This window comes from Coccinella septempunctata, chromosome 2, assembly GCF_907165205.1.
Source record: "Coccinella septempunctata chromosome 2, icCocSept1.1, whole genome shotgun sequence".
Classification (NCBI taxonomy): domain Eukaryota; kingdom Metazoa; phylum Arthropoda; class Insecta; order Coleoptera; family Coccinellidae; genus Coccinella; species Coccinella septempunctata.
In genome coordinates, this window is record NC_058190.1 from 3,848,509 (window position 1) to 3,876,320 (window position 27,812).

At 34.1% G+C, this 27,812-nt stretch overlaps 1 protein-coding gene across 2 annotated transcripts; it reads left to right on the forward strand.

The window, feature by feature from the left end:
* The first annotated feature begins 450 nt into the window (after nt 1–450).
* LOC123308372 (dipeptidase 1-like) lies at nt 451–27,636 on the forward strand. Of its 2 annotated transcripts, none has more exons than XM_044890991.1 (12): nt 451–566; nt 9,412–9,497; nt 13,121–13,250; nt 15,667–15,829; nt 19,200–19,326; nt 21,056–21,200; nt 21,262–21,316; nt 23,118–23,294; nt 23,460–23,544; nt 24,752–24,827; nt 27,056–27,200; nt 27,413–27,636. In XM_044890991.1, the coding sequence occupies exons 2-12, from the start codon at nt 9,437–9,439 to the stop codon at nt 27,425–27,427; spliced, it is 1,179 nt and encodes a 392-aa protein (XP_044746926.1). In that variant the 5' UTR covers nt 451–566; nt 9,412–9,436; the 3' UTR covers nt 27,428–27,636. The 2 variants fall into 2 exon arrangements, with proteins under 2 accessions (XP_044746926.1, XP_044746927.1); XM_044890992.1 differs by having other exon boundaries at nt 454–566; nt 13,110–13,250.
* The last annotated feature ends 176 nt before the right edge of the window (nt 27,637–27,812 follow it).

Consider the following 27,812-nt stretch of genomic DNA (forward strand, 5'->3'; position numbering starts at 1 on the left):
TGTGCATGTGTGAATCCTGTTTACACATGAAGGTATTTCAAGGATAAACTCATTATTGTGGGGTATACTACTTGAGGAAAAAAATCAACTCGATAGCTTGGATACAAAGTCATAACATTGTGATCCATAGACCATGTAGGTACGCTTTCCTGGGTCACTCTGTAGAATGTTTATGCGATCATCTTCGTGTGACAAAAGAAGTAGCACGTTTCAGTTTATGTCAATACTGTTGAGCGGATCCAAGAGTTTCCAATTATTGTAATCGTTCTCTACTTGAATTGGACTTCGGTACCAAAAATAAGTTAATGAATGTCTATAAACAAAAATTCGTTCAACCTTTATTTTCTTAATATAAAAATCAATATTGTTGTGTTTCGAGCTCGGTTTCGAGTTTGTAATGTATGCCGCGCGTTACTAGGGTTTCTGTATTCATACATCCAATTCATTAGATTCCGAATCTCCGTAGTGGTAGTTCATCAGGACTCTATATATTGTTCCCATATCCACAGGAATAAAGTGAAAAAAATTATCTCTGATTAATATTGGAAGTGAGGAAAGGCTTCTATGTGAGTCATATATTTTATTTCCAAAATTGAACCTCTCGCAATAATCATATCAATAATCATAAATGGAATCGAACTCATGATCAGTGTATATTATTAAAGTGTTATTATATCAGATTTTTACGGTTATGAAGTATGGCCTATGTCACTCCAGATGAACCCCTATGAAGGAGCGCTACAACCCAAAAATATTGACTTAAGAAATGGAACCGAATGGTATCTCATTTTTTTATGGTTTTTTTAATGTTCCACTAGAGTTTCCCAGTTCAGTAGTTTTTTTCTTCTGATCGTTTCAATGCAACTACTCCTCGAACGGCAACCCTAGCTTTGGTTTTTTCAGATACTGAATATTCTTGCCCCGTTTGTGTTAATAGGACTCATGCGCAAAAAATTGATGCACAGCTAAATCTTTCTATGAGAATTATCACTGGAACTATTAGATCTTCACCTATTCAATGGTTACCAGTTCTTTCACATATTGTACCGCCTCATATTCGTAGACGGACTGCAGTTATGAATTCTTGAATTAAATTTGAGTTTCCCAACTCATTTCCAATTCTGTCCTATATTCCAGAAAATACGATTCCAAGACTGAAGTCGCGTAAACCTTTATGGTCCAACTCTTTTCGTAATTCGAATGTAAGGACAAGGACATTTGTCTGAATGGAATAGGTGAACAATTTCCAACCAAGAATTCGTTGGAGTTTCTGGTTTTGATCTTCCCAGCAGGAATCCCAGAAGAATTTTGTGTATTCTGAATCGTATAAGAACAGGTCAAGGACGTTGCAATTATGCATTTCAGGTGGAATTCAGTTGAGAGCCCTAGTTGTGAATGCGGGGACCAGAAGAAACCATACATCATCTGGTTAATCATCGTCTGATTTATACATTTCAGGATGGTTTTAGGGCTATACGTGCAGTCTCTGAATCTTTTTCGAAGTGGGTTGTGAATTTTAGGTCAATGTGACATTTATAGAACTTGAGATTTTATTATCTCACATCACATTTTACTATAAATTTTTGAGATGCATCGATTTTTATCATTTTGTTGTCCATTTGTAGCCTTTCTCATCTAGCTTATCACCTGATATCGAGTCTGCAGGAATTACAATTTAATTTGATGATATACAGGGTAGAACTGAAAATTAGTGATGCAATGATGGGTCTTTAAATGAATTTCTGAAGCCTGATCTTCCCTCAACATTTTTTTTTATTCACTTCATCGTCAATAGCTCTTCCCTCAAAGGAAATACGATTTTTCAAAAGAAAGTATGCGATTTATAACATTGAAGATAACACATTGGAAAAATAGGTACAGATAAAATTATGAATAAGCCTCCCCTAAAATGTCCCACTTATGCCCAATTGGGTTTAGATCAGGGCTACATAGAGGCAAGCCTAACCGATGGATGTTCATCTGATCGAGATAATCTGTTACAATTCTCCACACATGCGAGCAACGGCTTGCGCTATTTCTTCTTACCGCATAATAAAAAAATCATTTCCTAGATTACAGTGTAATTGTAAATGACAACATTAAATACCAAAGATTATAGAATAGAAAGATAGGAAACCCTCACATTTCTAGTACTAAAAACCGACTACATTTTGGCCAGTGACAACACATTTGACAATGAGATGGCGCTGAAAACGTACTGTCTGACAGAAAACCTTTTTGATAACAGTTTTCTGTTTTATAATTGAAAGGCGCGAAATTCGAATTCTATTCCTAGTATTGGATTTCAATATCGACTTTGTTGAGACCAGAAAACAAACATCCTAAGCGACAAAATAAAAGTATGGTTTTGTTTATTGACTAGGATTTTAGTTTTCATCTGAACATTGTTTGGAATCAATTGACATCAATAGAATACTCTATCGGATGTGCTATATTTTTATTTGCAATTTATAAACATTTACACAAATTTGGAATTATGGCGGATAGAGCTTTCACAAGGACACAAAAAAGTATATGGTTATCTGTTATACGTCAAATGTGTTATTTCTGTTCAATACGTTGTTTTGAATTAGTAAACTTAGTTGTATTTGTACAATTTATATCAGAAATTAACATAAACAAATACATATTCAATATACCATCATAGCATGAACATTTCAGTTACTTATATATTATTTACAGAATTTTCAGAACCCCAACTAGAAAAAAAAATTCACCGAGGTATACAAGACCTGTATATTAGTCCGTCAGTAGAGTTTCTCTATAATTTCTTTATGATATGGTCTCTTTATGACAAAATATACGAATGGATTAATGAATGAACAAAACACTCGCAGCAGGTTTCATAGAACTTTTACTTTCCAAACAACAATTTGACAGTCACTCGATACCCAAAACGGAGTCAATAAAACCTTTGCATTTCTGAATATATTGAAGCAGTAGCAATTGAGAATCTTTGAATGGACGTATAAAAGTTATAATTTCTCCCAAATTGGCCCTTCATGCAAGGTATGCTTCCTGTATACAACAATTTACGTGGATGAACAGTTCTCAATCGACTTGTAAAATGTTCATTGGACATGGTGCAGTCAGTAGTGTTTGCATGCCTTTACGCCCTGAAAATTCTATCCAAAAATCAATAATGAATTAATGACCGTGTCACATGTTACCAGTTTTAATACTTACATTCCCATTTTCCTTTTTATTTGATTCACAGTTCTTCACCATACAATAATCTTCGAACGATATTTTGAGGTTTTCACCAAGAAATTAGACAGAAATTTCAATAATCAGCAACTAGAACGATATTGATAAACAAAAGGCGATACGAGAATCAAAATATTCAAAACCTCTGTGATCAAAATGGCCATCTGACATCTCACAAAATTTCATATGTCCCTCGAATTAATATTTTAACCAGTCTTAGGGCCTTAAAAACACATTTGAAACACAGATGGCACTCACATCACTTTAGTCGCTTCATTTCCTATCTTTCTACTCCATAATCTTTGATTAATTACATGAACAATAAGCATATCGTTGTCACGTAACAGTATAACTATAACTGTGTTTCTTGATCAAGAAGTAGGGGAGGCTGGGGCTTTATTAACAGGGTAAGTATTAACAAGCGAATACCTCGAAAACTATACATGCTGAACCTACACCACGTGGTTTGAAACGCCATCTAGATCACGCCACTTGACTCGGGATTGGTCAGTTTTACCATGCGCGTCTTGCAATCGAGTTATGTCCCGGACAGAGATATATCTATATCAGACCAGAGATATAATATTATAATAATTGATAATAATAATGAATAAAAATTATTATTATTAATTATTATTATATCTCTGGTCCCGGACCGTTTCATTACGCAGGTAACGAACATTTTCAACCTTGAAAGTTTTTGATTTTTGCCCGAAATATACGATGATGTTATAATTATGTTTTTCATTTTTCTAGAAGTCTATTTCATACTTGATAACGTTTTGTCGCTCAATTGACTATCTCTTCAACAAATATTTTTCCATGTTATTTGCAATAAAAAATGTTCCTTTGGGGCTAAATTTAACGAATCGCCGGGGTTAGAATTAACCTGTTAATACCTTCCTCAGATATGCGGGCTACTATCAACAAAATTAAAGACTTATTTGATAATTATTATATTTTCTTTTTTCGTCCCATTTTCTTTTAGAATGAGAACGTATAAACGAAAAACTTCTCGAGGGTGTTGTGATTTTGTAATTAAAGAGTAGTGGACTGTATGAAAAGATAATTGAGTTGGAGATGGTATAAAAACATTTATTGAGTATCGTTCACAATCATAAAATGAATATGTCACCTGCATGAAGCTAATACAGTAAAAGCAACTAATATTAACCACATCTATAAACTCAGAGAGACCTAATTCAACTAAAAACAAGAGATGGTCCAGAGCAGTTCAAATGAGAAGTCACTTGATGTCAGACTTAGACGTTGAGGAGTTCAATAAATTCAATATCAACACAACGGTTACACAGTGATAGAGCAATCAATTCAAAATTGATTGCGATAGCCTCTTTATTCTATCAGAAAACGCGAAGGTTAAAATACTGAATTTTAAAGAGAAGACGCGAGAGTACAGAGAAATAGGTCAGAGGTGAAACCGCAATGTCTAAGTCTGATCATCAACGAGAAATCGATACATTAAATTTGAGTTGATCAATAATGTTAATGTAAGCATGAGCAGAACAAGAGTCGCACAAGTTAAATGAGAAGCACAGAATTAATGAATTTGAGAAGCACTAGAATATTAAAAATAATATAAAAAGGGCAATAAATTCTAATTAAATGAGAAGCTCGATAATAATATAATTAATTAAATGAAAAGGACAATCATAATTAATCTGAGAAGGACATGGTATAATTCATATACATTGAGATGATCTTAAAGAGTGCAAAAATTTATCATTGAATTCAACATTCACAGAGACGAACTGCTTACAAGTAAGCACGATTAGAACGTTCATCAGAAAAACAGAAGAAACAATTGATAAATTAAGAGAAGTCAAGAGAGTACTGAGTTAAATCCCTAATCGTAGATTTTTGAGATGTGCTGAAGGCTGAGAAAACTAACATGTATGTTGAGTCCGATGAATGAATATAGAAAAGAATCAATTAGAGTACATATTATAAAGAGTGTAGACCATACCAAATGAGTAGACAAAAGTACTCGAGCAGACTTTCCAGGGTAGAGCCTAGGTCGAGGTGTATCGAGCAATATCAATGATAGTTTAACTGAAGTTGAGGTGTTCACATCCTGTAGTGAGGAAAACAGCTACATCCAGGGTCCACCCTGGAGAATATGAGGATTCATTCATCTGAAACTCAACAACAGTAATTAGTCATATGTACATAGAGGTGATCATAAGAGTTGTCTTAAAAATGATTATACTGATTCTAATAAAAAGGAATATTATGAGCAGACAATGAATCAGTAATCAATTTTATTGAGATGGACTTGAGAAGTTTCAATCCTGGTGCTACATACCCATTTTCATGTGAGAAGATCTAGAGAAGTCTGAAAATCTATATAAATTATGAAATATAATAAAATATATATTTCTGAGAAGGCAATGGTTCGATTTGTCTTGAGTGGGCATTTCAGTTGAGCGGTTCTAGCAAGGATTATGAGTCTATTTCAAGATTCTGAAATCTCTTGCACGTGGACGAATTTCATGAGAATGAAATTATCATGAAAATGGAGTAATCAATGATTTTGAGTAGTCTGAGAGTACTTTACCTTATGAGAAGAACAATTTAGCACCAGGATTGTGCGAGAAAACTGAAAAATTGAGAACAACTAAAAGAGGTGAACTTAAAATGAGGTGTTACAAATCGAACTGATAGCAGCGCGAAGTCAATTCAACGAAGCTAACAAAGAGAATCCTTAAGAATATGTGGAAATGTGTAGTTTTTCACTTCTGAAAAACACTGAAAGTGGGGCCGCTGCGTCGTTTAACCAGCGCACCGCAGAATCGTGGTACCATACGTGGCCACCGGAGCTGGTCAGGAGCGTAGGCTAGAGAGAGGTCGGAGGGGGGCTTCGCTCAATTTTTAACAGAAGTGATGGAGAAAAATAGAAATTACAGAGATGTAGCAAAGGAGTTTGAGCCCTGTTACGTTTCACTCTTCAACTTTCAGGATTAATCCTGAAATTTTGAACGATATGCCCAACTTGGACATCAGCATAACTGAAGTGATGGCACACGAGTCTAATGAGCCAGTACCTGGAACATCCCGCATGCAAAGAGATTCGAGTGATTTCTCTATTGAAATTGTCAGACCTCTGCCAAAAGCTCCACCACGAGTTCCATTTAATCGTAAACGTGCCAAGAAATCTGCCATTCTCACTGATACTCCAGAAAAAAATTCTTCTAGAAGAAGGACACTATATTGAAGAACTCAAAAAGAGGAAAATGGAAGAAAAAACAAAAAAGACAATAAAAAAGATAAAGGAAAGGGTAAAGGGAAGGGTGAAAGACCTGCGAGTAAATAGACAAGTTAAGAAGAAAAATAATAAACGGAAGCAGTGATTCTGATGAAGAAGATGAATGTTTCTGTATTGTTTGCGGTATCTTATACAAAGAAGATTTACCAGGTGGTGATTGGATACAATGTATCTCTTGCAAATATTGGGCCCAAGTTCAGTGCGTCAAAGGTGATATCACATCATTCGTTTCCCTGAATTGTAATTCGGATGATGACGAGTACGAATAGATTTTTTTATGCTCAATATAGTTACTAACCGTTAATATTTCATCAAATATTTATCTGTGGTGTTTGTACTTTCAATAATAAAGAATTGTGCCTTTCTCATGTTTATTTTCTGTTATATTTGTTGGTATAATACCACGTTAATACTTACCTCAGAGCTGTTAGTTCTAAACACGGGGTAAAAATTAACAAACGCCCTTCTCGATAAAAAAAAATGTCTCCTTGAGACATCATTTATTTTATACAGGGTGGCCATTTGAAAACGAAACAGACGAGATTACAGACGAAATAAATTTTTTCGATAGAAATGCTCGGACAGGTCGATTTCTGTTTCGAGGGGCACAACTTAAAATTTAGATTACGGACGCATAGCGCTTCAACTCTTGCTACTACAACCCTCACCCCCAATTTTTGAATAGGGAAGATGGGGTGAGTGATACCTCATTTGAAAGGTATTTTTATACTGATTTCAGCACGGTAATTGTTTTTTCATTTTATGCATAGTTCTCGAAATATTCTTAACTAAGTATTTGAAAATGAAGTGGTGTTTTCATGGCACTTGTAGTGTTTTTTTGTGAAAAATCGACATTTTGAGCTTCAAAACAACCATGACTGTGGCTTCCTTCCTCCAATCCACTGACATAGAAATCTTTAATCAAGATGTCGAACAAACAAAGCGTATTGCGAAGGAGCTCAATCTTGCTGAAACTCAATCTAAATTATCTTCGATATAATTTGCAGTATTTCCAATAACATGCGGTAACACTTGATCGATAGAAATCTCCAAAAAGTCCAAATATGTACATATCTCTAATCATATTACCAGGTAAGAAAATCAAATCATTAATGATGCCACAGAAATATTCCAGTCCCAATTCGTGAAACGATTTCCGACTTAATTATGAAGTGTTTTCTCAGTTGGCTTCAATAATGTTTTCATTTTGTTGATTATTGAATTCATATCTTTTTCAAAAAAATGAGAATCGATAATTTTTTATTTATTACGAACAGATCATTAAGTTGGCTTACTGGTTCTTTGACATGTGAATTATTCTTAGTTTTGAATCGAGACTTGTATGTGTCTCAATTCATTGTTCGACATGGTTTATTCAATTGCAGAGCGGGTGGAAATAATTTCACTTTTTTTTGCAAACAATCAATGTGCGAATAGAACCGCAGAATTCTTCAATCAACGACATTTAGATAAACATGTTAATAGGAAGTATGTTTTGAAGCTCAAAATGTCGATTTTTCACAAAAAAACACTACAAATGAAAACACCACTTCATTTTCAAATACTTAGTTAAAAATATTTCGAGAACAAATGCATAAAATGAAAAAACAATTACTGTGCTGAAATCAGTATAAAAATACCTTTCAAATGAGGTATCAATCACCCCATCTTCCATATTCAAAAATTGGGGATGAGGGTTGTAGTAGCAAGGGTTGAAGCGCTATGCGTCCGTAACCTACATCTCAAGTTGTCCCCCTCGAAACAGAAATCGACCTGTCCGAGCATTTCTATCGAAAAAATTTATTTCGTCTGTAATCTCGTCTGTTTCGTTTTCAAATAGCCACCCTGTATTTAATTCATGTTATTAACATGATAGCTAAAGATTTGAAGTATCAGTTGTCGCAAAAATCAAGTCTTGAAGTGGAATAATTTCGGAGTTACAAATGAATATGCAATTTTTGTTAATTGTGGCCCCGGCCTCCCCTAGGCATTGTTCCTTATGTTGTAAATTGCATAGTTACCTTTGAAAAATCGTATTTCCTATCAGGAAAGAGCCATTTTCGTGAATTAAACAGGAAAATGTTAAGAGAAGATCAGACTTCAAAATCTCATTCAAAGGCCCATTATTGCGTCACTAATTGATTCCACAAGGTGTTCAGATATTAAGAGGAAATTCCAACTTTTAGTTCCACCCTGTATACCATCAAATTCAAATTCCTTCAGACTCGACATCAGGTGGTAGACTAGATAGAATAGGCTACAAAAAGACAAAAAAAAATGTTCAAACTCGATGCACAACTCAAAAAGTTATTTTAAAATGAATTTTGTGAAAAAAAATTCTGGTCTTTTTTGTCCAGGGGTGTATTATAAACATCGACGTCATATTACTAGCTATTTCGTTAGCTATTGTGAACTTGAGACGCCTGCTTGCTGCTCACATTCAAAACTCTCAAATAAATAGGTACTGTTGGACATGTAAAGGGTTGCATCATTTTGCATATACCTAAACAGCAAGCAGGAGTGTCAAGCCTACCTACTAGAGATGACGTCTATGAAGCTACGCTACGACAGCCAACCTGGGATGTCTGTATTCTTCGTATTATCTTGTAGCTCAGTTAATTTTTAATGAAATGGTTCATTTCGATATCTGCGAGCACCATTTCATATATTCATATTCAGAATCGTAATTAATTTTTGTCAGGTAGGTACTGATCGATCAAAAAATGTTGCAATTTTTTTCATAGGAAGAAACCACGTTGTTCTTTCGGAAAATTATTCACCTTTATACATAATTTGATCCAATATTTGTTGAACTTGAAACCACTATTCTATTGTGATAATTTTATGGAGTATCACTATTTACTCAATGATATAGTTAATGAGATAATAATTCTGTACAGAGATAAACCTCGTTGCCGTATCAGTATGCTACCTGATGGTGATAATCCGAGATGCCCATCATTAGCTCCACTTCTTCATCCTCCGAGTAAGTATTTATCCTCATAGGAATCACTCAAATTGAAGCTTATTTGAGAAACTTCACAACACATCTCAAAGATAACGCATCCTCTCCAAGCTTTGGTCGAAATATTTTATCATAATAAATCAGTAATTTAGTAAAAATATTTCGACATCCTCAGTGCTGCTGTGGGCCCCTATTCTTTTCGTTTAACACTTTATTCATCTCTCCATTTTCCTGGAATTAACACACTTATATTTTTATAAGTTATATGTAAAACCAAATTGTTACCCTCTGTTTTTTGCTATTGAGAGATATACCAGAATCGGAATACTCAGAATTTCATAAACATTTTTGTTACTTTCTGGGGTGTTTGAAACGATAAATTTCACCAAAACTACTTCTTTGATATTTCAGAGTGAAAAGACATACAGGGTCTTTCACGAGGAACCTCACCCATATTTATAGGGAAACTACTGAACGTATTTTCATGAAATTCAGCACTTATAAGTATTTCAGGATGCTGATGAAATCTAAAATATTTTCAAGGCATGAGCACCTCCGGTTTTTCCGGAAATGACGTCAACTTCCGTTTTTCAAATTAGAACACCATTTTTTTATTGCAGAAATAGATTCCTTAGAAAATTTCAAGTTATTTTGATGTAACATTTTTCAGTTTTGGTTGGAAAATTCTCTCTGAGCGGGAAAATTCGAAAAAAAATCGAAAATAGAGCTCCGCTGAAACAAGAATAACTTCGAGGTTTTTGGATGGAAAATTTTCATTTTTGGGATTTTTCAAGATGTAAGATTGATGTATCCACTTTAAAATCGAAATCGCGATTCATGATACAGGGGGTGAAAAAATCGCTTTCAAAGTTAGGGATGACAAAATCGTGAAAAATCAATTTTTTCAAATTAGAACCCCATTTTTTATGGCAGATATTGAATCTACGTTAAAAAATAATGTGAGTGTATGCATCACACCCTTGCCCTAAAATGGATATTTTCTGAGTTATTCACAAAAAACTGTTTTTCGTCTTGAATTTTCAGCTATTTCTTTTCCCTTCACGCCAAAAAGATGAAATTTTCAGGAACTGTTATTTGAACCATGCTGTAGATTTTTCACCCCTTCTTGAAACCGACTTCAAGTTACTATTAGGAGAACCATGGCAAACTCTCGCAGTTATAACTAGAGAAGATGCTCAAAGTTTTGACCGTTAATTTCTAGACATTTATTTATACGTCTCAGGAATGCTTCGTGCGTTGCTCTTCTTATTTCATCGGGAGGAAGAGATCTGCAAAAGTGTTTAAAAACCAAATTGAGTTTCAAAACTATGAATCTAAAAATCTAAACAAACCTGAACGCATTTCTGACTCGTTCTATGCAGTCCTCTTTATCAGTCAGGGGAGTTGAGTAGACAATATTTTTTATCCTACCCCAAACATAATAGTCTAAAGAAGTTAAATCGGGAGAACGTGGTGGCCAAAGATGTGGACCATTGTTCGCCAACCATCGATCTTCAAATAGCCTGTAGAGGATATTTGACACATTGAGTGAATTGTGTGGAGGCGCGCCATCTTGTTGATACCTAAGTCATTATGGTTCTGTACTAGCGGCTCAATTATTTGAGTCAATATGTCAGAATATCTATCTCCTAAGGGAGAACATTCTTTAAATAATGCAAACATGTGTAGTGTTCTATCTTCCCAGTTCAAGTCCCATCATAAATGTGAACATCGAGAATTGCATTATTTTTGATGGCGCAAAAAACATTGAAACTCCAGGTCTCTTGAAAGTTCCATTGTCTGAAGTGGTGGTTGTTCTCTTCATCCCAATAATGACTGTTATGCCTATTGAAAGAACCATTCTTTGTGAATTTAGATTCATCTGTCCAAATTATACAGTCCAAAAAGTTTTCATTCTCTTGAAATCGAATCATCATAGCTTCGCAAAACTCTGTTCTCCTGACGAAATCAGTTTCCTTCAAATGCTGTACCCTATTGAATTTATATGGGTGCATTTTATGTTTTTTTAATATTCTCCAAATACTCGATTGAGATAATCCCAGATCAATCTCGGCATCTTTGAGAGAATTTTGAGGATTCACACGAAAATATGCAAGAACTGTAATTTCGTTGTTCTCATCTTCTACTACACTTTTTTCTCTGTGTATAGTTTTCTTAACGAAAGATTCGATATTTCTCAAGTTTGTCATGGTTCTGTTAATGGTATCTCTCGTTGGTCAGGAAACCTCTCAATGAACAGTCGAATCGTTCTATCTACAACTTTATTACATTCTCCATGAAGTAGAATGAGATTTAAATAATCTTCATTAGTAAAATTAGGCATAGTAATCGATTTTATAACTTAATACGAATTATCACCAAATTAATAGTAAACACAAAATGCTACTGAATAAAGAGGAATTTGGCATATGTAATTAATGATATCTATCATTAAAAAAAAAGAATGTAAAACATAGTAAGTTTTTGCATATGGTTCATAAGGAATTATTTATTTATCACTGGAGAGAAAACCGATGGCCGATTAGTTGAAATAAAGAGGTTTCCGATACAAATTCGAATCAAAATTCGCCATCTATTTAGGAACAACCTGTAACTTTTTTCTCTTGCATATTAGGGTAGTAAAATCTAAAACATGGTTTAAGTAACAGTTCCAGAAAATTTCATCTTTTTGGCGTGAAGGGAAAAGAAATAGCTGAAAATTCAAGACGAAAAACAGTTTTTTGTGAATAACTCAGAAAATATCCACTTTAGGGCAAGGGTGTGATGCATACTCTCACATTATTTTTTAACTTAGATTCAATATCTGCCATAAAAAATGGGGTTCTAATTTGAAAAAATTGATTTTTCACGATTTTGTCATCCCTAACTTTGAAAGCGATTTTTTCACCCCCTGTATCATGAATCGCGATTTCGATTTTTAAAGTGGATAAATCAATCTTACATCTTGAAAAATGCCAAAAATGAAAATTTTCCATCCAAAAACCTCGAAGTTATTCTTGTTTCAGCGGAGCTCTATTTTCGATTTTTTTTTCGAATTTTCCCGTTCAGAGAGAATTTTCCAACCAAAACTGAAAAATGTTACATCAAAATAACTTGAAATTTTCTAAGTAATCTATTTCTGCAATAAAAAAATGGTGTTCTAATTTGAAAAACCGAAGTTGACGTCATTTCCGGAAAAACCGGAGGTGCTCATGCCTTGAAAATATTTTAGATTTCATCAGCATCCTGAAATACTTATAAGTGCTGAATTTCATGAAAATACGTTCAGTAGTTTCCCGTATAAATATGGGTGAGGTTCGTCGTGAAAGACCCTGAATACATATTCGCAAAGGATATAGAATTTTTTTTTAAGATTAGACATGAATAAATTAAATATTTTTGACTTTTGATGCAACTGAGGTATGTTCCTTTCATACCTTTAAAACCTTTTGGACAGCATAGTATAATACTATTGTATACAATTGAATTCAGTAATTCACTATGCATCAAAAAGTTCAATAAACTTCATTATCCCCAAATATCAGCCACGTCGAGAAATTATGTGACGTTAACTAACACAAAATCTTTGTTCCTGAGAAAAAAATCGAAAATAATAATTCAAAAATAATTTAGCCTCATTTCAGGAAGGAAATACCTATTTGGGGGGATAGGAGTCTTCATCTTGATTCTGGGTGTGATGCTTGCAGTTTACCTGATCACTTCTTCAGGAAATGATGAATCGTTCGTTCTGGATAGGACGCCACTATTCGCGGGGTGAGTCTGAAATTTAGATAAAAAAATTGAATATTCAAGTACTGATGAATTTTCATTACATCATTATCAAACAAATTTTTTGGTAGAAAATGAATGTTGTTGTTATAGTCACAAGATATTTAATCATATTTGAAACGCTTTACTTCATTAATAATTATTCATACTCGATTCAGGAATTATAGACATCGACATTATGGACAAAGATAGGATTTTACGAAATTATGACTGAAGAGATGATAATGAAATACAGGGAGTCCCAGGATTAATGGGAATCTGAAGCTCAAGGACATGATTATGGATTTATTCAATTTTTTCAAATTGTGACACTAAAACAAATGAAATTTTTTATTCAAAGATAGGTTGGTGCTATAAGGATCAAATAAGCAGGAGAAAGATTCTCTGTTAGTTCGCCGACGTTTCGGAAGTATATTCTTCCATCTTCAGGGCTCTACAAAGTTATGGCTAAAGCAGAGACAAAGTTTGTCTCTGGCTTTAAGCCTGTTTGCAACAGCCGAGAATTCTCTAGAAAATTTACTCGAGATTTCATGCGCCGTGAATTATGTACCGTTATATACGCACTTTCGGTAGAATTCTTCGTTGAGTTGCGTACTAAATAATCTCTGCCGTTTTCTTGCGAGAATTTTGTAGAGAATTCTCTGTTGCAAACGGGCTTTAAGACAATATTTGACAATATTAGAAAAAACGATAAAATAAAAGAGAGCAAAATAAGCTACATTATAAGTTGTTGATTAGAAAAATATCAGAAAAAAATGATGGTATGGCATAATTTGAACGTATAAGAGGAATATAGGAAAACTCTTTCTTTTCCTATACATATTGCTCTTATACGTTCATATTATGCCATAACATCTTTTTTTTGTGATATTTTTTTAGTCAACAACTTATAATGTAGCGTATTTTGCTCTCTTTCATCTTATTTATTTTTTTCAAATATTGTCTTATCCATAACTTTGTAGAGCCCTGAAGATGGAAGAATATACTTCCGAAACGTCGGCGAACTAAAAGAGAGTATCTTCCCCCTGCTTATTCGAGCCTTATACCACCAACCAATCTTTGAATAAGCTTTTTGGATCACTACTTTAGATTTTGTGGTATTTTTCAAATGCACCTAGAACCCAATTTTTGAGTCATCCCCATAGCTATAAAGGGACGAAATTTTCTACCATAAATTTTTATTGGGACTTTGAATATTATCATTAAAAAGTGCATTGAAAAGACGATTCTATGGTGTTTCAGATGATTATTAGAAAAATACCTGCAAAATTTCATATCCTTATCTCTGTTCCCATTTAGAATAATTGAGTATATCCAAAATCAAGCAACTCTTCAACTAACCGTTTACGGACATACCTCCATGGGTACTTTTCGTCTTATTTTGAGGATCTGAAACTATATCTGAATTTATTTCCATTAGTCCTGAGACAGCCTGTATAAATGATAAAATATCCGATGTGACGGTGCAATTTTCTAAATTTATTGGTGAGACACTGCCTCATTGAACTAGTCACCCCTAGAGGGTGAGTTTTTGACTCGTACAAATATTTTAACAGTAGATTCTTGAGGTCAAAAGAAACACTTTTTTCCTATACCATTTTTTCCGATTCAACCCTGATAAAAAGATACAATAGATATTTCAAGTTTTCATAATGAGCTATGCCACCCGTGGAGAAACAAAATTACACATCTGTGGATTTTTTGAACAGAGTTGCATGTTGCATTCAGCCAAACTACCCATCAAAAATTACTCAAATGAATACTTTTATTTTACAAAACATTCAAATATTCATTGAATGGAGTCCAACTTAGTTCAAAGAGTTTTATTCTTTGAATTTTTGGTATTTTTATTGTACGCAATGGTCATGATAAGAAAACTGGTAAGCCTGGGTGATATCTTGTGTTCGAAAAAGATTCATCAAATTAATGAAAAACTATATTCCGAAATTCATTAGATTCGATAGAACCGTTTGTGAGATAGCAAAAAAAAAATAATTTTGTTTATGATTTTTTTCAACAGCCCATATTTTTTAAACGAAGTGGATTCAGAAAGAATGGTAGAAAAATAGTGTTTCTTTTGACCTCAAAAATATACTGTTAAAATATTTATACGAGTCCCCTGTATATTCTCTTAAGACCTCATTTGCACTTGTGCAAGTAGATTCGACGATTGATGTTTTTGAGTATTCTTCATAATATAGCAGTTGAACTTAACAATAGGTTACTTGCTGTATCCATCATCTTTTTGTTTGTTTCCACCAACGTTTCGGCTCTCATAAGCGGTTTGACGAAACATTGGTAAAAATGAACCCAAAGGATGATGGAAACACCACACACATGATCAATCTTCATCATCATTCTCAGGTACTCCGTAACTAAAATTTCCACTTTCATTCCTTAGGAGAAACAATTTGGCACAAAATCTAGAGAACTTGGTGAAGGATGACCTTACTTTAGTGAATCTGAATTCTGACCTGACAAATGACACAATATTTGGATATACCAATTGTTCCCATTGCAATACTGACTTTCTTCGTTTGAAGAAAGGACAAGTAGGATCTCAGGTATGTATATCAAATCGTATTGTGGGTTCTCTAGTTCTTGTTAATTTTCAAATTTATTTATGAGAGCATGTAATCAGTGAACTTTCGATAAGTTGCAATGAACGTATATTTTTCTGACAAAAATACACCCTCATTTTAGAATAATCTTTCAGTTTTCATTTTTAAGTAATTTTATTTAGAATTAATTTTTGGAGAGAAATATTTTCAGGTTCCAATTCAGAATTCGGACATCGTTTGGAATTCGGGAATTGTAAACATTCCGCACTGTTTTTATTCCGTTTTCAGTTCTGAAGAACGTTGTCGCACCGTATAAAACATCCTGAATTGGAAGATAACCGTGTTTTTTGTTCGCTAGCACAGATAAGTCGAAATTAAGACGTCTTCATCGACGCATATTTTACCGATTTTCGACAGTCGGGGCACATCTGATTTACGCACCCCTTGTGGGTATAAAATCATGTGTCCCCCCGCAGGTCACTTCACTTACGATTGACTCACGATTAATTCCCTGCTGTTCACTTACTGTTGACTTGCTATTGATTTACGCTTCATTTTCGATTTCTGCCGTTGAGTTTCGCGTTTTCTCTTTCACCGTTCAGAGTAGAATTTCATTTTATTTTTTTTATTTTCTTCGTCACTTTTATCTGGTGATTTTGAAATTTCCGAGTGTAAGTGGCCAAACCGAAACCATAGGTAAGACGACACTCCGTCCTTTTTTTTATATCATTGGAACTTCAGCCTTCTTTCATCCCTTACTCCCCGGTTTAAGTTCCACTCCTACTGCTGAAGCACCCCGCTGGCGTGGATATTCAGGGGGTGCAGAACGCACTTTGGAGTGGCGAAAAACTTCCTTCATCCCTTACCACCCCGGGTCAAGTTCGACCCCTACTGCCGAAGCACCCTGCTGGCGTCGATACTCAGGGGTTGCGGAAAGCACTTTGAAGTGGCTAACCCTCTTTCCTCCCTCGTTTGTCCGCTGCTCACCACTGCTGTTATCGAAGAACCCCGCTGGCGTGGATACTTAGGGGGTGAAGAACGCTACTAGGGGTGAGCTGTCGGGAATCTGTGACGTCTTTTTCCATCCCCTAACCCGGCTGAGGTCCGATACCTGTCTGTTGAGTTTGCGTCTTAGGTTCTGGCTGGCGAACACGTCCGTAAACCCCGTATAACGTTTGAGGTCGGATCCTGTTTCATCCCGTCCGTTTTTCCCTGTAAATTCACTGATCTCGAGTCTTTTACTGTATGAATTTTGTAATGGTGCCATTTTTGTTTCCTTGTACGAGTCGACGAATATAATTTGTGAACGCTGATTTTGACTTTCACTGGTTGTCGCTAACACCCTAGACACCGAGGAACCTTGTCTTCGGCGTGTAGCTACCAGGGTAGGTTTGCTATTTTCCCTTAAAGAATAGCTGGCGCTCGAGTACACCGAGAAAAAGTCGTTACAAAGTAAATAATGAAAGCCATGGCTATCCTTTTGAGAGAGAAATATTTTTCCGAATATCCAAAAATGATTTCATAAGAACAAGATTCAAACTAGTTTACTTTCAAATATAAATGAAGCATATATAACAATACCATATGATATACCTATTCATTTTATATCAACAAACACCTTACAGAATATCAAATAACAAATATAAAATTATGCCCCCACCCTAACTCTTGGAACAGCCACTGCACCGAGCTCAATAAAATTTCGAGAGTTGCTCCTCTAGAAAATGTATCGCGATAAGATATAAGTACGATGATTTTTCCAGGAGATACGCTTGTCGAAAGTTGATCTTCGAAAAATTCCGAAAAAGATGGAGTAACTCAAAAGTTCGTCCAAACCAAAGGTTTCGACTGAGCCGAGCTCTTCTTTCAAAATCTGTATTACATACAAACGCTTTGACACATTCTTAACGTTCTCAACTTCACGAAATACTGGAGGTTGATCAACAACATGGTCAGTCTACTTTTGTGGAAGAAAAATCAACAACATAACTACTAAATACCTTTGAAATGTGTCGGATACGAATAATATTCTCGAGATAAATTCCACATTGCCCCTTTCACTATTTTCACTGTTATTCCATTATCGATGGATATTTTGAAGCGGAAATTTTAGGGTCAGACTAGCTGACCCGGCAAACGTTGTTTTGCCATATAAATAATTTCCATGTTGTATCATAAAAAAATAGAAATTAAAAATTTTGTCTAAAAAATAAAAAAAAAATTTAGGGGTGGACTACCCCTAACATTTAGGGGGATGAAAAATAGATGTTGGCCGATTCTCATAGATAGCTGACCCGGCAAACGTTGTTTTGCCATATAAATAATTTCCTAATGATTAAATTACTAAAATGGCTATTAAAAAATAAGGGTTGATCGTAGAAGGGTGAAAATTGAGAATTGTATGTATTTTTGTATGTTGTATCATAAAAAAATAGAAATTAAAAATTTTGTCTAAAAAATACAAAAAAAAATTTAGGGGTGGACTACCCCTAACATTTAGGGGGATGAAAAATAGATAGCTGACCCGGCAAACGTTGTTTTGCCATATAAATAATTTCCTAATGATTAAATTACCAAAATGGCTATTAAAAAATAAGTGTTGATCGTAGAAGGGTGAAAATTGAGGATTGTATGTATTTTTGTATGTTGTATCATAAAAAAATAGAAATTAAAAATTTTGTCTAAAAAATACAAAAATAAATTTAGGGGTGGACTACCCCTAACATTTAGGGGGATGAAAAATAGATGTTGGCCGATTCTCATAGATACCGGATAAGCACAAAAAATTTCATCAAAATCGGTCAAGCCGTTTCGGAGGAGTATGGTAACGAAAACTATGACACGAGAATTTTATATATTAGATAGAAGATAGTACCTATTCGATACGATCTTCAAAATAAGTCATCGCAATACCCCTCATCCCTATTCGAAATCAAGGTGTCGTGTTCACCCTCGTTAGAGGGTTGAAGTTACGGTGATGAAAAAAGGGGAGAAGTTGTTCCCCCTAGAATCAGAAATTGACTGGTTCGAGCGATTTTCCACATTTTCATTTTAAAGTAGGAAAATCGAGGTGTTAAATTTTCATTGGACCACCCTGTGAGTACCTACTTTATATCAACAAACACCTTACGGAATTTCAAATATAAAATGATGTCTTTCCCCCCAAAATCACACCAATTTTGTGATTGATTTACATAAGTTACTTGCGTGTTTCGCTATTATAGTAGCATCCACTGGTGGGTGAAGGAAAAGCTTCATTACTGCATCATCTTGTAATTGAATTCACCAAAACCAATGATGAGCCTCTAATTTCATCCACCTTTGAGATTTGAAAGTTAGCACAAAAGAAGACTTACCTGATGATTTTTTACAGTTCTGGGTTGCTCGATCTGGATGTGACAATAGTACTAGAGTATCGAATGCCATAACTCAGCTTGATGTAATAAATAGAATGATCAAGAATTACTCAGACTATCTGCAATTAGTCAGATCTTCTAATGGTAAGAAAAATTTATTTTCAAGTACTCTCAAAAATTGATAGGGATCACTGTCACTGACCTCTCATCAATTCATTTCAGGAATAGTCGATTCAAGATTTTTATTTTGATCAGATACTAGAATATGTTTCGTTGAAATTCTTGTTTTTTCAAAACAAAATGAAAATCTGGAGGAATAATACATGCCAGACCTTATCTGAAAATGAGTAGTTTGGTGCGGAAGGCATATAAAACATTTAAAAAATATTGAAAAAATAAATATGTCGACCCACGACAAATGTTGACAAGCTGCCACTGATTTAACGATTTTTCTCGGCTTCTCATTTACACATAATGAAACAGCTCTTCATAATGTATCATACGACGATAAATTTTAGCTATAAAATTATCGCGTATTCACTTTTTTTTGTAAGAACTTACGATTAAACAAACATCCTGACTAAAACAAAAACAAAATCCTAGAACTTATTTCTAATAAATTCATGAATGTTCCTTAGTATATACAGGGTGAGTCTTTGACTCGAACAAATATTTCAACAGTAGATTATTGAATTACAAAAAAAAAACTGGGAAACGTGGGTGATATCTTGTGTTAGACGAAGATTCATCGAATATTTAAATGAAAAAATATATTTCGAGTTTTGACAGAAGGTAGAACTCATCAAAATAAGTTGTTTCACCAAAAATTGTTTACATAAAATATCCAAGATGGCTGAGATACAACCCCTAGAAGTTCGACCAAATTTCATTGAATTACAAGCACGGTACTATGGAAAGTGACTCCGGCATCGCAAAAACGAAACAAAACATAAACATATGGCTGGACAATGAATGGTTCAGTACCAAGTTCATCGGATTAGATGCATCAGGTCACTTTTGAGAGAATCATAATTGTTGTATCGTGCAATTTAGGGTGAAAAAAAAATGTTGAAAATCGGGGCAATTTCTTGCCTTGTGCTTATGTTAGTTATGTTGAAAAAGTGCTGTCATTTTTCCCCATTTCGTCCCATTTTTACGACGATTTTGGAATGTTTGAACAAGAAGATTGTGAAAGAATACGTGAATACTTAATTTAGACGAATTTTTGGTGAGATTTTGAAGTATTATTCTATTTTTTACACTTATGCCCTGAGTCTCTCCTGTAAGTTGGTATCGAAATGAGCCATTACATAAAATCGTGCAAGTTACTAAAAAATAATGAGTACAATTCGGCAATCCTAAGTTTCCATTTTCATTACCACGTAAATATCGAACGAGCCAATATCCTAAACAAAACCACATGGTCAAATCGATAAGTTTTTTCCACTGCTTTGCGATAATTCAGCTAACAAACGGTCTGGGGTTGTATAAGGATCTGTTTCAGTTATCATTTTCAATTTTCTCTCAACTTTGTCATTTTGAAAGTTTTGTAGAGGTGATTTCTGGTGAAACGCTTCAACCAGTTCTACCTTCTGTAAAAAAAAGGCTCACCTTTAAATACACCCTGTGTATTTTTTTATGGTTTTTCAACAACCTTTATTTTTCAAACCGAGCCGATTTGAAAAAAAATGGTATGGGGAAAAAGGTGTTCTTTTTGACTTTAAGAATCTACTGTTAAAATATTTGTACCAAAGTTTATAACTCTATAATCTTTGATTTGTACGACTCAAAGACTCACCCTGTATAACCTAGCAACCGCCCAGTTTTATCTACGAATAAATATCAGTCATAAATTTCTGATTAAAAATTTCAGATCTAGAAGATGCTTATGAAAACAAAAAGTTGGGTAGTTTGATGTTCGTCGACGGAGGACAATCTATCATGAACAGCACAGCATTTTTGAGGTTCTTTTATGATTTTGGAGTCCGGGCCATGACGTTAGGTAGTGGATGTAATGAGTAAGGGATTCGTACATTATTTTGCCAAGGAATAATTGAAATTGCTAATTTTTATGTGCAGCTCAATCCTGATGAATTATATCGAAGAAAATAACAACCTTACTGATTTTGGAAAGGTAAGACTGATACCAGAGAGGAAAGTTTCACCTTATATCTGCGCAAAAAAATTAATGCACATTCTGAAAATCTCAATTTTCAAAGTTAACTCTACATTGACTTTATAACTTATTTTTTATGTTCTCTCGGAAAGGTTTTGAACGAAACAAGACACATTAAATGGAAGAAAAATTCAGGATTACACCGAATCTTATGTGAAAGAAGAGAAATGAACAATTTTCAAAATATTGAAATGCTGATAAGTGATTTAATACTTGGTATTTCCACCCCTTGCCTTAATTACAGCTCGGCAACGACGGTTCATACTCAAAATGAGTGATCTTAAAATGTTCTGATCTAATCCTTCCCAGATTTCTCCGAGTTGGATTTCTAAGTCATTAAGAGTAGCTGGATGATTTTCTGAACTTCTCAGCCTTCTATTGAGGTTGTCCCAAACCTGCTCAATCGGATTGAGATCTGGACTTCTTGCTGGCCATTCCATTCGAGAGACTTCAACCTCTTCAAGGTACTCCTGAACGATGCGCGCACGATGGGGTCTGGCATTATCGTCCATAAAAATGAAATTTTCACCAATGTATGGGGCAAATGGCACTACATGCTCTTCAAGAATGTTCCTTATATACTTATCAGCATTCATAGCTCCATTATCAACGACCACTAGGTCTGTGCGAGCAGTCAAATATATTCCACCCCATACCATAATCGATCTTCCCCCGAAACCAGTAGTATTCAGGAAATTGCACTGAGCATATCTTTCATGTGGACGTCTGTATACAAGGGAACGTCGATCACAATGGTAGAGGCAGAATCTAGACTCATCTGTGAAGAGAAATCTTTCCCAATCGGCCTCTTTCCAATGGATATGCTCTCTCGCAAAATCCAAACGCGCCCTTCGATGGGCTGGGGTTTGAGCTGGGCCTCTTGCCGCGACACGAGGCCTTAATTCATATTCTCTGAGGCGATTTCTTATTGTCTGAGTGCTAATTTGCACCTCATGAGTTTGCTCAAGCTGAATTTGAAGGAGGCGAGCGGTTGCAAACCATTGTCTCAACGAAGAAACTCTCAAGTAACGTTCTTGAATGGCAGTTGTTACCTGTGGTCTACCCTGTCCTGGTCTTCAGATATTCATACCTGTCTCCCTGAATCGCTGCAACATTCTGGACACACTTGTATGGGAAACTCCAAACCTTTCTGCAATTCTTGTGTATGTCCACCCTTCTTCTCGCAAAACTACCGCTTTGGCACATTCCTCTTGGGTCAAATTGCGTGTTACGCGTTGCATAGCGATCGAGTGTAGAAAATCAATTGAAAGAAAAACTATTGATCACTAGAATTGATCGTGAACAACTGATTTTAGAATGGAGCCAATACATTCAAAATCTGATATCACCTTTTTTATTCCTGTTGCGAAAAAACCTCTGTTTTGAAGAAAACCGTTGAAAGTGGATAACTTATGCTTGCATTATTCTGATAAAAATAATTATCATTGAGAGCACCTTCAGTTGTAGAATAAATTTTAGATTTCCATAATGTGCGTTAATTTTTTTGCGCCGTGTATTTATTTTGGCCTGCAGTTTTATTTTTCTTCATTGTTTGTTTCTGTACATTGAATATCATTTTTATTCAGATAGCATGAAATCAGTCTCAAGTGCTATCATGAGTCCAAACAAAATCTAAGAACCAAAATGACTAAATTCCTGGTTTCACAACCTGAAAAAGCATTCCTCAGAGTAAATCATTACATAACTCTATAAAGATCAGTATCGTATATTCATAATTAAAATTGTCATTTTTTGATAGCTTTGCATTGGAGAGATGAACAGACTGGGTATGATGATTGACATTCAGGGTCTTTCCACTCCTGTCCAAGAGCAGATTCTGAATATTAGCAGAGCACCTGTACTGATCAGCAATACTGCAGCGTTCATGATAAATAACTACCCAGGGAATGTGGATGATGGTACTTTGAATTTATTGGTAAATAAAAAAATTATACTCAATTCATGATATTTGAAAAAAATCGTCGTCAGTAGGCTGTGGAGATTTGAATGTTTACATCTGCAAATCTGACAACTCTTGATGCAAAATATATTCTTAAATTCATCAGTCACTTCAGAAAACTAAATATATTACTGTTTACAGAAAAACAACAGTGGGCTACTGATGATCACTTTCGATGCGCCCTCTTTAGCAAATGGTGACAATGTTACAATATCGGATGTAGTAAGTAAGTATAAATAGGCAATCATTTACATATCATCTCTTGTATTATACCAGGTGGCCCACCCCATACGCGACGCTCAACTTGAGGGAGTAAATGAAGATATTTTGGAAATCTTTTCTAGTGGTATGTGTAGGATGTCCTACACCACAATTTAAAATTATTGTCACATATACAGGATGTTCGAAAACAAAGATATGTACCAAAAGTTACACTTATTTAAGTTAATAAGTAAGTTTTACTTACTTATTGAGGTATTTGACCTCAAAAATGGAATGGCAAGCTCAAATTATGATGAGTTTCTTCAGATTACTTTAAAGCTCAGAAGCACCGTTTACGAGATGATGGCGCAAAATCAAAAATTGGAGTTTTTTAAATAGCAACTAATGAAGAAACTATAGTTACGCCAGCGATACAGACAGAATTTTTTCGAGTAGACAAGTTGGCTACTCTTACATATAAAAGAAAATTTCAACTCTGGAATATACAAAGTGATAATAATTAATTCTCAAACATCAACTATAAATAATCATCGAAAACTTTCTTGTTTCAAATGGCACACCCGGTATTTCTATATCTCGTTGAACGTAAAAATTAATTTCGAAACTATATTCATAAAATTTTCCTACATCTGAACCTGATATTTTCTGAGCAATTTTCGATTTTTAATTCAAAACTAGTAAATCATTTTCGATATTATCTCGTAAATGGTCCTTGTAAGTTATAAAGTGATCTGAAGAAAATCATCATAATTTGAGCTTGGCATTCCATTCTTGAGGTCAAATACAGATAGTTACATTTAAAAAGTGCAACTTTGGTCTATATATCATTCTTTACGAAGACCCTGTATGTATGACAATAATTTTAAATTGTACATTATGCTTTTGAACAGCCAGCTACACACCACAAAAAAGATTTTCAAAATATCTCCCTCAAAATGAGCCACCCGGTATACTTCTGGAAATAAAGACGCATATTTTCTCTGTTGTTTGGTAGTTGAGTATAGACTTTGAGTATTGAACTTAAGGGTGTAGAATGAGAATGTTAAATAATTAATTGAAAATAGAATTTCTTGAACTTCGATAATTGGCTGTGTAGTAAGTATAATGTTCACGAGAATGTGGACAAAATTTAAGTGTTTCTCAAGAGGATATACAGCTATATGTCACCTTTCAGTATCATTAGTAAATATTTACAATGATATATTTTTCAGAACATCTGAACCATATAAGTGAAACAATTGGCTTCGACAACATTGCAATTGGGGGTAATTACGATAGTATTTACAAGTAAGTTCTAAATAATTCTTTATGAAAATTTCTGGACGAAATAATCGGTTGAATTTTACTTATGTAATTCTCACACCTTTCCAAAAGCATTAATTCATTTAAAATCACCACAAATTGAAATTGAGTATATTTCGATTTTTTTTAGGCGATAGTCTTAATTTTTTTGGATATCGATTGAAATTTATTCTGGGAGGATTCTGCATCTCTTCATAAACTTTTTAGGGTTTTCACTCCCAATCTCTGAAACAAAATCAATTAAAAATGAAATCAACGATTTGCTCCTGCGTAAATTCTTGCAATAATTTGTCAGGAGCAAATTAACTAGAAAAAATTGTTGCCGGACAATGAACTCAAAATAAATAACGTTGAAATTATAATTTTTTTGGTTTTATTTCGAAACAAGTTAATTCAGGAAAAGTAATATAGAAATATCATACAAATTTTATCATATTTTTTATTGAATTTTGAAGTGAATTATACTAAGTGACATAGGAAACGAAACATCCAGTAGAAGGAATTTCTTAGAATATATTTATTTAAGTAAGGATAAAAACAATAAGATTTTCAACCATATCTGCACAGTGGTTTCTGTAGTGTTCGTCTATTCTCACACAAAAAATAATTACACAATTATTATTGTGTTTTCTAGCAATAATTGGTTTTAGATCTTCTAGTCCAAGAGCTAGCAACAAAAATTTCAAAAGGAAAAAGTTTTTTTCTTGACCTCAAGAAACTACTGTTAATATACTTGTACGTGTATAATATACGTCTCGTACGATTGTTCTTCCAATGAAAAGAACCCAAAAACGTTCGGTAAAGTTGAAAGGATATTTTCATCGATGGACTTTAAAGATCAATTTCATTCCGGATATTTGAAAATGAAAAATTTTCATATATCAAAAGCTCACTTTCAGGAAATTTTGTAAACTGAATTCAAATGAATTTGTTTCGAAACCTTTTCAACTAGTAGATAATAATCTATATACTAGTACCACAGCCTTTTCAAACACCTTCATGAATAAAGACGGCTGTGATAGTAGTAGTATAGGTAAATATGAAGTACAATCGCTTTAATATGAACACAAAAAATTCCGGCTTGTTCATATTACAGGAACTGTTTATATTTCTGAAGGTCAAGAAAAATAATTTTTTTACAGTTATTCTAGGTTTTATTTCTTACTAAGTACAAAAATATTGATGATGATTATACATAAAAAGTCTACTTAAAAAGAAAAACCATCAGATATTAAAAAAATATTAAATTAAAGTTAATTATAATGACTTATCTTTTGTGGAGAAAAATGATGTTATTTTAGACTGAGTCTTTTTTGCGAAAAATTTCGATAAAACCGCTTTTTCATGTGTTTTTCAGGGTATGTATCTCAATCAAACTAACGATAAATCGTGAAAACAAATTCATTCCTTGGAATAAAATAGACAAGTTACAACGAGTTCATACTAGTGAGATTCTACTTTGTTCATATTACAGAGTAGTCCATACAAAAAATTTTGTGTTCATATTAACGCGATTGTACTGTATCTACTTATACAGGCGGGGTGATTCATAACTTTTGGGACATAGGCTAAGGACAGATTGTTTGGACCAAAATATGGCGATAGGACCAAATATACCTCATAAAATATTGCTGTGAAAAAGATAGAGGGCGTTAAAGTTGAATTATTTTTTTCGTTTTTTACTAATAATCTCAATGTATATTTTTTCATCCTTTTTTAAGAAAAACACAATTGAACATTTCAGAGCACCGGAAGGGGATTTGAAGTAACGATTATTTATTTAATTTATTTATTTCGACGATAAAGCATAATTGAAAATAATGTAACATAAAAAGAATAAACTTAAATTAAATGTTCTGCGTGGCCTTCTCCGATTTCTATGCCAGTTCTAATTCTTTTAATAAAGGACTTTCCAACTTCGAAGAAAATATTATTCTGTCCCCTTATAAGAAATTCAACTTTAACGCCCTGTATCTTTTTCCACAGCAATATTTTATTGAGGTATATTTGGTCCTATCGCCATATTTTGGTCCAAACAATCTTCCCTTAGTCTATGTCCCAATAGTTATGAATCACCCTGTATAAGTGTAAATACATACGGTAATCACTATACGGTTTTACACAATACCCCTATCAGACTCGCTAAGCTGCAGCGAATTTTCGTTCATCAAACATGCCTCTAAATGGGTGATCTTCTAGTTTCTTGTTTTCAGGAAACCACAAGATCTGGAAAATGTGTCAGACTTCCCTAAGCTCTTCAAGGAACTAAAAAATTTGAAGAATTCGAATTGGACTGCAGACAACCTCGATAAGTTGGCCGGTTTGAATTTCAAAAGATTCTTCAAAGATGTGGAAAAAGTAAGATTATAAGGAAACAAAAATCATCAAGCCTTTCCAAACATCGTTCCGCCAAATACGTTCCTTATATCTACCGAAGATAAAGAATTCTTAATAATGACAATGATCATTCATTATTATTATTATATATATATATATAATCATTATCCCAAATTACCTTGCGGTGTATGGGTTATATTATTATTATTGATCAATAATGTTGTTTTTTCCAGGCTAGGACTCAGTGACTCAAGAAAGGCTGCAATCAGTGAGGAGTAAAACTCTGAAACTTCGACTATTTTTAATCTTATTTTTAAAACTGTAAAATGTTTGTTGTTGAATTTCAATGTGTTCAAAGAAATTTTAAGGAGATTGAAAATTTTAAAGATGTATTATACATTATTTATTGGATTTTTTATAACTTTTATTGCGTTGAAATAAAATATATCTACATATAGTTTCAGCAGTTGAAAATATTGATATACGGTGGAGAATGAAGGACCAAATTGCCTATACTGCCTCGGAATAATATGTTGAGTTGAATCTTGACATTCCTCGAAATTTTCCCAAAAATTGTTTCTCATAAAAGTTGCTTCTGCGATAGAAGTTGCACACAGTCGAAAGCGATTCTTG

Bases quoted from the DNA above. Each gene is read 5' to 3' on its own strand.
- LOC123308372 (XM_044890991.1), top strand. From the start codon at position 9,437: ATGCTACCTGATGGTGATAATCCGAGATGCCCATCATTAGCTCCACTT. The intron at 21,201-21,261 runs GTAAGGGATTCG...TTTTATGTGCAG, and splicing joins TTAGGTAGTGGATGTAATGA to CTCAATCCTGATGAATTATA. The intron at 23,295-23,459 runs GTAAATAAAAAA...TACTGTTTACAG, and splicing joins ATGGTACTTTGAATTTATTG to AAAAACAACAGTGGGCTACT.